At 41.7% G+C, this 15,519-nt stretch overlaps 1 protein-coding gene across 5 annotated transcripts in view; it reads left to right on the top strand.

Moving 5' to 3' along the window:
• Nucleotides 1-2,375: 2,375 nt before the first annotated feature.
• als2b (alsin Rho guanine nucleotide exchange factor ALS2 b) overlaps nt 2,376-15,519 on the top strand; it is a 30,647-nt gene continuing 17,503 nt past the window's right edge. For 2 of the 5 annotated variants that reach the window (XM_061889690.1, XM_061889691.1), the window contains exons 1-9: nt 2,376-2,491; nt 2,662-2,761; nt 6,229-6,374; nt 6,456-7,417; nt 10,405-10,783; nt 13,668-13,842; nt 13,915-14,011; nt 14,074-14,151; nt 15,285-15,491. In XM_061889690.1, coding sequence (XP_061745674.1) covers nt 2,742-2,761; nt 6,229-6,374; nt 6,456-7,417; nt 10,405-10,783; nt 13,668-13,842; nt 13,915-14,011; nt 14,074-14,151; nt 15,285-15,491 — 2,064 coding nt within the window. In that variant the 5' untranslated portion in view covers nt 2,376-2,491; nt 2,662-2,741. The remainder of the gene's footprint in view (nt 2,492-2,661; nt 2,762-6,228; nt 6,375-6,455; nt 7,418-10,404; nt 10,784-13,667; nt 13,843-13,914; nt 14,012-14,073; nt 14,152-15,284; nt 15,492-15,519) is intronic. The other 3 variants (XM_061889688.1, XM_061889692.1, XM_061889689.1) reach the window with 2 other exon arrangements.

Here is a 15,519-nt window from a genome sequence, read left to right on the forward strand (position 1 = left end):
ATTCCACACACTGACACACAACATCCGCATTCCCATCATGCATTGCTTCAAAACTACAGCAAGTAGTAATGTCCAAGAACATAACGGAGACGAAGCAGAAGAACGAAGAAGAGACATGGCGACGGCGAGTAAGAAGAAGAAGTACGCTTGCAAGTTCCAAAATGATTGGAAAAAATAATTTCAGTTCATCCAGGACAGCTGGAAGGGGAAGTTGGATGTTGCCTGCAAATGTTGTAGATCAGACTTCTCCATTGAACTCGGTGGAAGAACGGATATGCTCATTCATCAAGAGATTATTTACACACACACACACACACACATATATAAGAAATACATGAAAATATATAAACTCCCTCGTTAACCCCCAAAACAACCCCCCCAGACCCAATCTCCCAAACTCGAGGTCTCAAAGTTGGCAAGTATGAGTAAACTTAATATTTTGGCCAAATTCCACACAGTTTGACCAGTAACACTGTGTTTGAATATAGGAAAACACAACTTAAAGAATGAAATCACTGGCATACCACCTCTTACGACGAGTGGTACACGTTCAACTGTTTGTGTCACTGCTCTACTTCATCGTATGTTTGCCTCGGATTTCGATGTTTTCATGCTGCCATGACAACGACTTATTAAACCCACTTGAAAAGTGTTTCTGTCAAGTTAAAAGTTAAAGTAAAGTACCAATGATTGTCACAGACAATTAAACGTGTGGTAAGATTATCCTCTGCATTTGACCCATCACCCTCACCCCCTGGGAGGGGAGAGGGGAGCAGTGAGCAGCAGCGGTGGCCACGCTCGGGAATCATTTATGGTGATTTAACCTCCAATTCCAACTCTTGATGCTGAGTGCCAAGCAGGGAGGTACTGGCTCCCATTTTTTATAGTCTTTGGTATAACTTGGCCGGGCTTTGAACTCACAACACTAACCACTAGGCCACTGAGAACTGAGCCTGTCATTCCACCCCTCAAGCGACCAAAAAGGGAAACATCCATTCCGATTGCGCTAAATATATTAAATTTTAAAAAGTTTCCAACACCTTCCCTTTGTCTGTCCATCATGTGCTGTTATCTTGCCCAAATTATTTTCCGTAGTAGCAGCATATGTTATCATTGTTAATATTGTTATCATTATTATTTTGTAGTAGTGGTGGTAATAATATTTATTAATGTCCATCCATTCATCCATTTACTACCGTTTATTCACTTTGGGGTCGCTGGTGCCTATCTCAGCTACAATCGAGTACACCCTGGACAAGTCGCCACCTCATCGCAGTGATTTATTAATGTCGTTATTGAGATATTAGCAGCAGCTGTAGTAATATTAGTTTTAATTGTTATTTCTGCTGTGACTACTAGTGATAGCTATTGTTTTTACTGTCCTAATCTATTGTTGTTGTGATTATTATTAGTAGTTTTTCGTTAGGTTTTACTAGTTATTTTTGCTGTGAGTTTTAGTGATAGATATTGTTTTTACTGTACTATCCTATTGTTGTTGTGATTATTTTTAGTAGTTTTTTGTTAGTTTTTATTGCTGTAAGTAGTAGTGATAGCTATTGTTTTTACTGTACTATCATGTTGTGTTGCCCACATATGCGGTCCTCTCCAAGGTTTCTCATAGTCATCGTTGTCAACTGGGGTGAGTTTTTCCTTGCCCTTATGTGGGCTCTACCGAGGATGTCATTGTGGTTTGTGCAGCTCTTTGAGACACTTGTGATTTAAGGCTATATAGATCAACATTGATTGATGTTTTTACTGTACTATCCTATTGTTGTGATTATTATTAGTAGTTTGTAGTTTTTGGTAGTTATTTTTGTTGTGAGTAGTAGTGATAGCTATTGTTTTTTACTGTACTATCCTATTGTTGTGATTAATATTAGTAGTTTGTAGTTAGTTTCTAGTAGTTATAGAAGTAGCATTGCTATTGCAACAGGGGTTACTGACGTAATAATTATAAAGTCCGTTACAGTTTGCGCTGCTGCACTCGGATTGCAAAAGTTACAAAAAAGTCGTCTGGTGGTTTACATGGTCAATCCTGAACATGCAAAGTTGTTCTGTTGTATTCATTTGAGAGAGACAAGCGGTAAAAAAAAAAAAGGATGTATTTTTAATTGCTTTAAACCCCCGCGCTTCTTATTTTGATCATTTTCAGCTTCCGTTGAAGAGCTGGAGCAGTAACACATAATGAAGACATCTCACTCGGATGTAATGTTGAGTATCTGTTTATATTTGTTCTTATTTTGAAGTATAAATTAATTATTTATTATATTAATATGTTAACTTTTGCGACACATTGAAAGGCATAGTTTTAAATGTAAACAATTATTCTAACCGGCTACTTCCCAGCGTGTCGCTACCTATAGTGGCCATCTCAGCTGTGAACGATCTTTGCTTGTAGCCTCGTCAACAGCTACTGCTAGCATTGATTAGCTAAACATAACAATACGGCGTCATTGTCGACGTTAGGAATGTGAAGACAATTAATGAGCTGGTAAGAATAATGTGTCAAATATCGCTCTGGGAGCAATATAAATGTGTGCCTGCGTCTTTTAAGTTGAATGAGTTCGCTAATGGTAGTCCTGTGTTATTATTGAGGACTGTGCTGATACGGCGACACCTTGTCTGCACTCACTGCTCACATTGCTGTCTTCTTCCCAACAGAAAGACATTGAAAAGCTGACAAGTTCAAGTGGACTATGAGGGATGTTTTGTGACACTCATGGAGGAATAAAAGATAACGGATGGAAACCCAGAGGAGGTGGTAAGAGGATCGATCCGTTGTGATTACCATGTGATATCACTACCCATGTGATATCACTGCAGATATCACCGCGTTAAGTTAAGTTAAAGTACCAATGATTGTCACGCACACACCAGGTGTGGTGAAATTTGTCCTCTGCATTTGACCCATCCTCTTTTTCACCCCCTGGGAGGTGAGGGGAGCAGTGGGCAGCAGTGGAGGCCACGCCCAGGAATCATTTTTCCAACCCTTGATGCTGAGTGCCAAGCAGGGAGATAATGCCTCCCATTTGTGTAGTCTTTGGTGTGACGTGATATCACTACAGCAGTGTTTTTCAACCACTGTGCCGTGAGATACGATCCGGTGTGCCGTTGGAGATGATCTAATTTCACCTATTTGGGGTAAAAAATGTTTTTTGCAAACCTATAATTGTAGTCTGCAAATGATGTGGTGTTGTTGTTGAGTGTCGGTGTTGTCTAGAGTAACCGTGTAATACTCTTTAATATCAGTAGGTGGCAGCCGGTAGCTAATTGCTTTGTAGATGTTGGAAACAGCAGGAGGCAGGGTGCAGGTAAAAAAGGTAATTAATGCTTAAAAAAATAAAAGGTGAGTGCCCCTAAGAAAAGGCATTGAAGCTTTGGGAAGGCTATGCGGAACAAAACTAAAACTGAACTACAAAGTAAACAAAACCAGAATGCTGGAGGACAGCAAAGACTTACTGCGGAGCAAAGACGGCGTCCACAATGTACATCCGTACTTGACAATCAACAATGTCCCCACAAAGAAGGATAAACCATCAATTTTCTACTGGTTATTCCCTTCGGGGGCAAATGGGCGCTGGAGCCTATCTTGGCTACATTCGGGCAGAAGGCGGTGTAAACCCTGGACAAGTCACCACCTCATCACAGGGTAAAAACAACTGCAATATTCTTGATGGCAAAAACAAAGTAGATGCGGGAAATATCGCTCAAAGGAAGACAAAATGCCCCAAAAATAGGAGCGCAAGACAAGAAGTAAAACACTACACTCAGGAAAACAGCAAAAAAGTCCAAATAAGTCAGGGTGTGATGTGACAGGTGGTGACAGTACACCTACTTTGAGACAAGAGCTATAGTCATGCATGCTTGCTTATGCTTTAAAGTCATATCCAACAATTGCGAAGATGACTTTTTACTGTCAACTGAGTTTCGTTTTTTTAATGATTTCTGCTGGCTGTGTGCCGCCGCATTTTTCCATCGCAAAAAATGTGCCATGGCTCAAAAAAGGTTGAAAAACACTGCACTACAGATATAGCCACGCAATATCACTACAGTTATCATCACGTGCTATCACTACAGACCTTTAAGGCAGTGTTTTTCAACCACTGTGCCGCGGCACTCTCGTTTGCCGTGAGATACACTCTGTTGTGCCATAGGAGATTATGTCATTTCACCTAATTGGTTTAAGAGGGGTTAGTGCATCTGCCTCACAATACGAAGGTCCTGCAGTCCTGGGTTCAAATCCAGGCTCGGGATCTTTCTGTGTGGAGTTTGCATGTTCTCCCCGTGAATGCGTGGGTTCCCTCCGGGTACTCCAGCTTCCTCCCACTTCCAAAGACATGCACCTGGGGATAGGTTGATTGGCAACACTAAATTGTCCCTAGTGTGTGAATGTGAGTGTGAATGTTGTCTGTCTATCTGTGTTGGCCCTGTGATGAGGTAGCGACTTGTCCAGGGTGTACCCTGCCTTCCGCCCGATTGTAGCTGAGATAGGCGCCAGCGCCCACCGCGACCCCAAAAAGGGAATAAGCGGTAGAAAATGGATAGAAATGGATGGGTTTAAAAACATTGTTTGCACACCAATAATTATAATGGCAACCATTACTTCCCTGCTTGGCACTCAGCATCAACGGTTTGGATTGGGGGTTAAATCACCAAAAATTATTCCCGGGCGCGGCCACCGCTGCTGCTCACTGCTCCCCCCACCTCAAGGGTGATGGGTCAAATGCAGAGAATAATTTTGCCACACCTTGTGTGTCTGTGACAATCATTGGTACTTTAATTTTAATATATACACATATATATATACATATATATATATATTTTTATATATATATATATATATATATATATATATATATATATATATATATATATATATATATATATATATATATATATATATATATATATATATATACACACGTGTGTGTGTGTGTATATATATATATATATTAGAGGTGTTTGAAAAAATTGATTCGAATACGAATCGAACCATTGTGCGATTCAGAATCGATTCTCTTTTAAAAAATCGATTAAAAACATATATATTTTTATTTTTTTATTTTTTTTTATCAATCCAACATAACAATACACAGCAACACCATAACAATGGAATCCAATTCCAAAACCAAACCTGAGCCAGCAACACTCAGAACTGCAATAAACAGAGCAATTAAGGAGACACAAACACCACACAGAACAAACCAAAAGTAGTGAAACAAAAATGAATATTATCAACAACAGTATCAATATTAGTTATCATTTCAGCATAGCAGTGATTAAAAATCCCTCATTGACATTATCATTAGACATTTATAAAAATTATAAAAAAGAACAATAGTGTCACAGTGGCTTACACTTGCATGGCATCTCATAAGCTGGACAACACACTGTGTCCAATGTTTTCACAACGATAAAATAAGTCGTATTTTTGGTTCGTTTAATAGTTAAAACAAATTCACATTTTTGCGATCAGTTGATAAAACGTTGTCCTTTACAATTATAAAAGCTTTTTTTAAAAATCTACTACTCTGCTAGCATGTCAGCAGACTGGGGTAGATCCTGCTGAAATCTATGTATTGAATGAATACAGAATCCCTTTGAATCGGAAAAATATCGTTTTTGAATCGAAAATCGAATCGAGAAAAAATCGATATATTATAGAATCGTGAACCCAAGAATCGATATTGAATCGAATCGTGGGACACCCAAAGATTCACAGCCCTAATATATATATATATATACATATGTATATGTATATATATATGGACAGTGTAGTGATATGTATGTTATATGTATATACTTAGGCCTACTATGCTACAGTATTTTAATGTTGGTCATTATGTTGGTACTTGTAGAGCCAAGTTTTTTCTGAGGTCATACTTGGTGAAAAAAGTTTGAGAACCACTGACCTATATTTTTAAGAGGGCATTTCTAAAACCCAAAACGCTTCACAATGAGACCCATTATTCCTTCACTCTACATTCACACTTTGATGGTGGTAAGCAACATTTGTAGCCACATGTTTAATTAAGTTGGAATGTTTTGCAACCACTGCCATATCTGGTGAGACTACATCTGACTGAGCATTTATAATCAAACTTAGCATTTGATGTACTACTAATATATGTCTAATACAAAAAAACTCAACATTGACATTTAATGTCTTCCAAAGCATTGGATCGAATCAATGACAAGCACATCTTTTTCTAAATCATGATCTTCCAGCTCTGGAGATGACGGTGAAGGAGAGAGAGGCCTGCTACACACCTGGAAAGGCTACTCTTACAGTGTGGCCCCTGAGAGACTACTTCTTCCCCAGTCTGTTCTCCAGGTTGCTCTGGGTAGAAATCATGGAGTCTTGCTGGTGGAAGGTAAGCATTGTGGCGTTCGCAATGTTAAAAAAACAAAAAATAAACACCTGACAGATTCGTCATTTTGTTATGCACATTCAGGTGGTCAGGTGTTCACTTTCGGGCATCTGCCATGGAAGCAAAGTCAAACGGCGGAGTTTACGGCTCCCACTTTAGAGAGCGCACTGAGTGGACAGCGAGTTGTTGCTCTGGCCGCTGGGAGTTTCCACAGTGGGGCGGTGACAGAGGATGGTGGCGTCCATATGTGGGGGGACAACAGCGCGGGACAGTGTGGTTTGTTGGGCCTCAGCTCCGTTCCCAACCCGACTCCAGTCGCTCTACTGGACTCAGACTGCAGCCCCCTGCAGCACACTGTACCGGTCCTGGAGCTTGCCTGTGGGGAGCAGCACACTCTGGCACTCTCGGTCCAGCGGGAGGTTTGGGCTTGGGGAAGTGGTTGCCAGTTGGGCCTCAACACCACAGTTGTTCCAGTCTGCAAACCACAGAAGGTTGAACAACTGGCTGGCAGGTTTGTACTTCAAGTGAGCTGTGGCGCCTTGCATAGTCTGGCTTTGGTTCGCTGCCTCACCCCCCAGGATGTCAAGCGGCCCCCTGCAGACAAATGTGGGCAATGTAAGCAGCTGCTATACACCATGACTGACAAAGAGGATCACGTCATCATTTCTGACAGTCACTACTGCCCACCTGGATTACAGCAGCCTGAAGACGTTGGAAGGCTTGAGGTGTCCTTATCTACTACTCTCCTCAAGACTTCTCCATCAGAACCCACCCTTTCTTCCCAAACACCCGCCTCACCTCCAGCACCTGTCAACAACAATGACCCCTCCCAAAATTTGGACAAACAAGAGTCATGCTTGGCTGAGGAGGGGCTAGCTACGTTGAACTTTGACCTCCCTGGGGCACAGTGCAGTCAGGCAGCAAGTGCCAAATGTTCACCTTATCCAGATGAGCAGGCCGTCAAAGATTACCTGCAGAAGCTCTTAGATAACACTCAGGGTGAAAAAACACCAAAGGTGACAAAGGGAGGACTGCATAACCTGCTGGTGAGTGTTGCAGTTACAAAAACAGAAATTAGATTGGATTAAATGTAGTTTGATTCAATACCTGGGAAAAGCAGTTTAATGCTGATAGAGCAGCTGTTTATAAACTAAAACACAGTGCACCCAGCGATTATAAGGCGCACTGTCGATGAACAAGTACAGTATATTCAGCTCTATTTTGTGTGAAGTGAAGTGAATTATATTTATATAGCGCTTTTCTCTAGTGACTCAAAGCGCTTTACATAGTGAAACCCAATATCTAAGTTACATTCAAACCAGTGTGGGTGGCACTGGGAGCACGTGGGTAAAGTGTCTTGCCCAAGGACACAACGGCAGTGACTAGGATGGATTCACACAAAGGGTCATATTATGCTTTTTTTTCTAAATCTAAAACACTTCCTTGTGGTCTACATAACATGCAATAGTAATTATTTGGTCAAAATGTTGCCTTGATTATGTTTAAGGAACATTTTCAAACTAGTTTCTATAATTAGCTTCAGTATGCTGCTTTTGTTGTAGTTTTTAGCGCTTACATAGCTAGTCCTTTGACAGACAAGTAAGAACTATACACTACTTTGTATTAGAAATGGCAACAGCGGGAGCAGAGGGTGAATGCCCCACAACACGAGGATAGAGAAAAAGTAGGAGCTTATTGACGATGGCGTGGGCTACATTGGCGGGTGTGTGCACATTTTCGGGACTTATGCGGCTCCCAAATACAAAACAGCAGGTACCAATAGGTAAGAAAAGTTTTGTTTGAATAATAAACAAAAATGCCAGATATTATTTGTCCTAGTTGGTACCACTTCCATAATAATACCTGTATGTTGAAGTACAGTAGTCTGACTACTGTAGCCGTAATGTTTGGACAATCCATCAAGTGATGGAGCTTCGTAGCTTACCAAAGTCGTACTAAAACATTTTGACCGATCTTTGAGCGCTTTGTGTAATGTTGTATATTCTCAATGTAACATCAAAGTTTTGGTCTTGCTTGCTCACCGGTACTTGCTAGCATAAATAATTGAACAGGCCTCAACCTGCAGTCCACACGTATCACCTATGTGTGTACTGGTCACGTATTATTACACCATTTGCCACAACTAGTATAAGCAGTGAGCACCACCAGAAAAAATACTTTTATAAGATGTACTGTCAATTTTTGAGAAAATTAAAGGATTTTAAGTGCACTTTATAGGCTGAAAAATACGATTATATGGAAGTGGAATTTTCAAACTGTCCTGAAGCTCCAGTGTTTCCCATACAGTAATGTAGTTGTTACAGCCCACCAGGAATAAATTGGGACCGCCATTAATTGATTTGGCTCTTGCTCGTAAACACATTTATGAGATCATGTGAATGTAGCTAGTGGTCTTTACTCTGTCCAGTAGATTACTCTGTAACTATCATCTCATAATCTGTGGTTTGACAGAGGATGTGTTGCCATTTTTAGTGATTTATTCGGGGAATATTTCTAATACTCTAGATCAGGGGTGCCCAAAGTTTTTACCTCTAGGTGCCAAAATACCGGTAAACATATGTCATTAAGCGGTGAGCCAAACAGAGATTTTAAGTGTAGTGCGAGTGTAGAGCATCCCATTCGATAGACGAAAACTAGTTAGCCTTGCGGGCATGTCATCAATAATTGTGTGAGCTTGGAATAAAATTAGTATCAATTTGTATTAAATTTGGGAACCACCCTGTGACGGCCCAATCCAGATTTGGCCCCACTTTGGGCACCCCCTGCTTTAGATTCTGTTTCCAAAAAGAGCGGAAAAACTAAAGGCTTTTCTGGTATTGTTGCAAATTTTTAAAGATTCTTAATACTATATGTACAGCTGTACCCCCCGCCCTGCACACACACACATACGGTTTCATCTTGCTTGTGACAAGAATCGGCAGAAGTAATATCTTGTATATTTTTAAACATATTTGTAGGGGGGCAGCACAATATGAACGTCCTGGGTTTGATCCTGGGCTTGGGATCTTTCTGTGTGGAGTTTGCATGTTCTCCACGTGATGGCGTGGCACAGTTGGGAGAGTGGCCGTGCGCAACCCTAGGGTCCCTGGTTCAATCCCCACCTAGTACCAACCTCGTCACGTCCGTTGTGTCCTGAGCAAGACACTTCACCCTTGCTCCTGATGGGTGCTGGTTAGCGCTTTGCATGCCAGCTCCCTCCATCAGTGTGTGAATCTGTGTGTGAATGGGTGAATGTGGAAGTAGTGTCAAAGCGCTTAGAGTACCTTAAAGGTAAAAAAATGCTATAAAAGTACAACCCATTTACCATTTACTGCGTGGGTTCCCTCCGGGTACTCCGGCCTCATGATTGGCAACATTAAATGGTCCCTAGTGTGTGAATGTGAGTGTGAATGTTGTCTATCTGGGTTGGCCCTGCGATGAGGTGGCGACTTGTCCAGGGTGTACCCCGCATATTGCCCAAATGAAGCCGGGATAGGCTCCAGCACCCCCTGCGACCCTGAAAAAGGGACAAGTGGTCAAAAATGGATGGATGGATGGCTGGATTTTTTTTAGGGTTTATTAGCTAAAAAATAACCTACTCAGTGGCCTAGTGGTTAGAGTGTCTGCCCTGAGATCGGTAGTTTGTGAGTTCAAACCCCGGCCGAGTCATACCAAAGACTATAAAAAACTGGGAGCCATTGCCTCCCTGCTTGGCACTCAGCATCAGGGGTTGGAATTGGGGGTTAAATCACCATAAGTGATTCCTGGGCGCGGCACCGCTGCTGCCCACTGCTCTCCTCACCTCCCAAGGGGTGATCAAGGGGATGGGTCAAATGCAGAGGACAAATTTCACCACACCTAGTGTGTGTGTGACAATCATTGCTACTTTAACTTTAACTTTAAATGACATGCACATGCACATTAGACACAGCCCCCCCATCGTGCAACTGGACAACATGAATACATTGCAGTGCTGTGGGAAACACTGGAGTCCTCTTTATTTTTGTACCCAAATGTGTTGTTTTTCTTTCAGCCATCAGCATCCGGACTTATCGGCACCTCTTCTACAAACGCCCTCAACAATCTGGTGGCCTCTTGCGCCTCGGCAGTGGGTGAGAGGGTCGCCTCCACCTACGAAGCCTTGTCCCTCAAGAAAATGATGAGCCTCTACCTTCCTGGAACGTTAAGATCGGGTGGGCCAGTCAGTTTTACAGGAGATGTTCCCAGAGCTGGTGAGAACACCCCCGAACATGTTCACCAAGAGGACTCCATGCAGGCCAAGAAGAGTTCCAGCACAGGAGATATTCGTGAAGAGGATGCAGAGCACATGCAGCGCCGCCTCTCGCTCCCGGGACTCCTCTCACAGGGTAGATACGCTGTTCACCTCTTATCCTCCTCCTATGCACTGCTATGTAAGTACACCTCATGTCTGTGCTTACTGGCGTCAAGTGCATGTTTTTACTGTTGTTCGTTGTGTTCCAATCAAATGGCAATCAAGAACAAGGAAATTACTGTTATTGTAAAAACTGTGATACTTTTATATTTCATTTCACCCCATTGGGGTTCAGTTTCCAGGCATGGTGGTATGCTTTAATTGGAGCTTCACACACTACTGTCTATTGTTGGTCAACAGAAAAAGTCCCATTCATGACCAACTTTTTATGTCATTTTTGGGAAAAATTACACCACCGGTGTCTTATGATGCCACGCAAGTTATAAAGCTGACACAGTCAGGCCTTTCCGAATGTGGGAAATTGTACTGTGGATACCTAACCTGACCTTGGTCCTCAGTTAAAAACTGCACGTGGAATTCTGATTAAAAGTATTTGTAATTCAAAAACCCCAAATTTGCATGCAAATAAAAATGTTCTTTTACTTCACTTCATAACCACATCCCACATCACGCCATCTCAACACCCTGACATCACCATAGAAGGTCATTACAAAGTGAGTGATATGTGGAGTCATGGGGTTCTGCCTGGGTGTGCTGCACAGAACGTAAAAAAAAAAAAAAAAAAATTTTAGCGCCTGTGTTTTTAGAGTTTTGTGTCTAATTGATGGAACATTTTGATGTAAAGTGCAGAAGAACCTTTTTAACATTAACTCCATGGTAAAAAAGAAAAATATTGTAACTATTATTATTAGGAAGTCACTTGATGTATTATTTATTAAATTACAGTAAAACAAACTAATCAGTGCCCTGTGCGTGAAGTTACTCTAACACTTTCCATACAAAAGTTGGTGGTTTAAGACAAGTACATTTTGGTTTTGATGACCAACTTAACCTTTATGACCAAGAACTGCCTTTTTTGTTTATTCTGTTTTGTATGTTTTACATTTAACTTAACCTCGTATAATTATTATGTCATTCATAAGTGGATGTTTATTGTAATTAAAATAGGTAAATTTATGTTCTCATGGTGATAACGTACAATGATCAATTATCCAAGCATTGGTACGGGAAAGGTGCACACATTCTCCCGTCTGGTTTTGTGTTTATTGATCACATACTTGGTGTGGAAAACACTTTTTGCAACGTTCCTGTTTTGACTGTGTGCAAGCTTGATGAACATTCTCGCATAATGGCATTAATTTATAGTTAGATGATTGATTCCCAGAGTAACGGGAAAAGTACATCATTGCAAAAGGCATAAAATGATTAAAGAAGCACACATACAAGTTTAGTATAGATTGATATAAAGATACAGATTGATTTACTGTATTTCTGCTTTGAGGCCATGAAAAACAATAACCAAACATAACAAAACCTGCTTTGTGTGGCTGTCAAATTTTGAAAAATTTAAACATCGTGATGATTCTCAAAGCAAAAGACACCACTGATACATATTTTAAGACTATTATACCAATATAGTATGTTTACATGGTTCTGAACTCTGATTGGATGCAAATACTACGTATATTGATATTTATTCCTAATGGAGTGGTTACTGCAAGTAGTGTTTGACACTATCACTCTTTGGTTTAAGGCTATCAGCCTGTCCTGAAAAGCTCCTCTAATAGATGTGGTGTAAAATAAACACAAAATCTACGGGAGTTGTGTTGATAAAACGCCCTCTACAATCTTCTCAGCCAATTCAAGTGCAGGTGGACAAAAGTCCTAAAGAACTTGACAGCGGCAGTTGGCACCACATTACAATGTGCATTAGCACCACCTATCGCAGGGGTGCCCATTACGTCGATCGCGAGCTACTGGTCGATCGCGGAGGGTGTGTCAGTCGATCGCCAAACAGGCTTTTTAAAAAAATAGACCTAAAAATTAGCGCTCATCAATCTTCGCCAAGACGTCACTTGATTGACATCCACGGCACCCGAGGGTCTTGTGAGATGACGCTGGCTGCTGCGAGATCATTATTAAGAAAAAATAGCCGACAGGATGGCGAGAAACACTTTTTATTTCAACAGACTGTTGCGCCATACCTTCCGTCAAAACTCTTAAAGACCGACTACACAGTTCCTATCTTCACAATAAAAGCGCTGCTTCATGCTGCCTGCGCTAACCAAATAAGAGTCTCGATAAGCTGGCATGCACAAGCGAGCAAGCTACGAAGTTTGCCGCCAATGTTTTTCTTCTAAAGTGTATGGAAGCTAGATAAATAAGATTCCAAAAACCAACCACTTTCATGTGGTATTGTACAGAAAGGACGACTTTTTTTTCCTCCATTCAAAAATGTGTATGTTATCATCACTACTGTCTAATTCCAATCAATGCAAGTCATCAGAATCAGGTAATACACCAACTTATATTCTTGTCTTCATGAAATAAAGACATTTATATGGGGCGGTATAGCTCGGTTGGTAGAGCAGCCGTGCCAGCAACTTGAGGGTTGCAGGTTCGATCCCCGCTTCCGCCATCCTAGTCACTGTCTTTGTGTCCTTGGGCAAGACACTTTACCCACCTGCTCCCAGTGCCACCCACTATGGTTTAAATGTAACTTAGATATTGGGTTTCACTATGTAAAGCGCTTTGAGTCACTAGAGAAAAAGCGCTATATAAATATGATTCACTTCACTTCACTATATGTGTTACACATGCTTGTATTATCATTAAACACATTTAACTTGTTAACAAAAACGTCTCTTTCATAAATAAATAAATATAAATGATATATATAAATGAGGTAGATCCCCTCGATTTGGTCAATTGAAAAGTAGCTCACCTGCAGAAAAAATGTGGGCACCCCTGACCTATCGGACTGGCAAGGAATAGGATTTGTTTAAGATTTGTTCTTTGCATGGTATACTCATTTTATTTGTCTCCCTTATGTGCATTTGCAGTGTCTCCACGGCTGCTTCGTAAAGTCGGCCGTTCTAAGACGGGCGCTGTGCCTCTGACACCATTGGGAGTGTCAGACCCTGAGGCCCAGGAGGTGCTGCCCACCCTGCAGACGGAAGTGTGGAGCTGGGGCCATGGCGGTCAAGGTCAGCTTGGGCATGGAGACAACCTGGACAGGTATAGAGCTCTTTTTTCCTTGTATTCAAGTCAACAACAACTGCAGGATGACACCAAAAGTGATGTTTACAGATTACAGCCACTTTGCATCAAAAGTCTCAACAATAAGGAGGTGGTGCGAGTGGCAGCCGGCGCTCATCATTCCCTCGCTCTGACTGCGCAGTCACAGGTCGGTCAAGAGCTGAAGTCGCAAAACTGTGCATGGATGTGTCTTACTTGTCTGCCTTCCAGCTGTTCTCGTGGGGAAGTAACAGCCATGGTCAACTGGGCCATATGGAATCCCCCAGCACTATCCCTCGGCTAGCCAAAGTAAGAGAACTACTGTATTCCTGATACTGAATGATTTGATTTAAAAATCATTGTATAATCATTACACACTGTAAATCAGGGGTGCCCACACTTTTTCTGCAGGCGAGCTACTTTTCAATTGACCAACTTGAGGGGAGCTACCTCATTTATATATCATTTATATTTATTTATTTATGAAAGAGACATTTTTGTAAACAAGTTAAATGTGTTTAATGATAATACAAGCATGTGTAACACATATAGATGTCTTTCTTTCACAAAGACAAGAATATAAGTTGGTGTATTACCTGATTCTGATGACTTGCATTGATTAGAATCATACAGTAATGATGATAACGCCGGTTTTTGGCATCTAATTCATCCAGCTTCCATACACTTTACAAGAAAAACATTGGCGGCAAATTCCGTAGCTTGCTTGATTGACATTCACGGCACCCGAGGGTCTTGTGAGATGACGCTGGCTGCTGCCAGTTCATTATTATGAAAAAATGACAGAGAGGAAGGCGAGAAACACTTTTTATTTCAACAGACTTTCGCGCCGTCCCTTCCGTCAAAACTCTAAAGGCCGACTGCACATTTCCTATCTTCACAATAAAAGCCCTGCTTCATGCTGCCTGCGCTAACAAAATAAGAGTCTCGGAAAGCTGGCGTGCACAAGTGATGTACACGCTAGCTTTCTGAGGGATCGCTTGTGCACGCCAGTTTTCCGAGACTCTTATTTTGTTAGCGCAGGCGGCATGAAGCAGGGCTTTTATTGTGAAGATAGGAAATGTGCAGTCGGCCTTTAGAGTTTTGACGGAAGGTACGGCGCGAGAGTCTGTTGAAATAAAAAGTGTTTCTCGCCTTCCTCTCGGTCATATTTTCATAATAATGATCTTGCAGCAGCCAGCGTCATCTCACAAGACCCTCCGGTACCGTGAATGTCATTTAAGTGACGTCTTGGTGAAAATTGATGATCACTAATTTTTAGGTCTATTTTTTTTAAAAGCCTGGCTGGAGATCGACTGACACACCCCCCGCGGTCGACTGGTAGCTCGCGATCGACGTAATGGGCACCCCTGCTGTAAATGAATATGGACTTAAAACTGCAATTTTGTAAGTGTTACTGCATGCTTATCTGTGTCCCACTGCAGCTGTCAGAGGGAATCCGGGTTTGGGATGTGAGTGCCGGAGTGCGACACAGCCTGATGCTCGCTGATGGAGACTGCATCCAGCCCATCATTTATTACAGTGGAGAGCAGGTGAAGGAGGACACAGTAGAGTGTGGCACACAGGAAGACAGGGAGGAGCCATCTGAAGGATACACTCAGCAGCCGGTGCTGCTTCCCTTTTGCATGAATGTAAGCATGAATATAAGAGGAAAGTTTT

Source organism: Nerophis ophidion, linkage group LG27 (assembly GCF_033978795.1).
Source record: "Nerophis ophidion isolate RoL-2023_Sa linkage group LG27, RoL_Noph_v1.0, whole genome shotgun sequence".
NCBI lineage: Eukaryota > Metazoa > Chordata > Actinopteri > Syngnathiformes > Syngnathidae > Nerophis > Nerophis ophidion.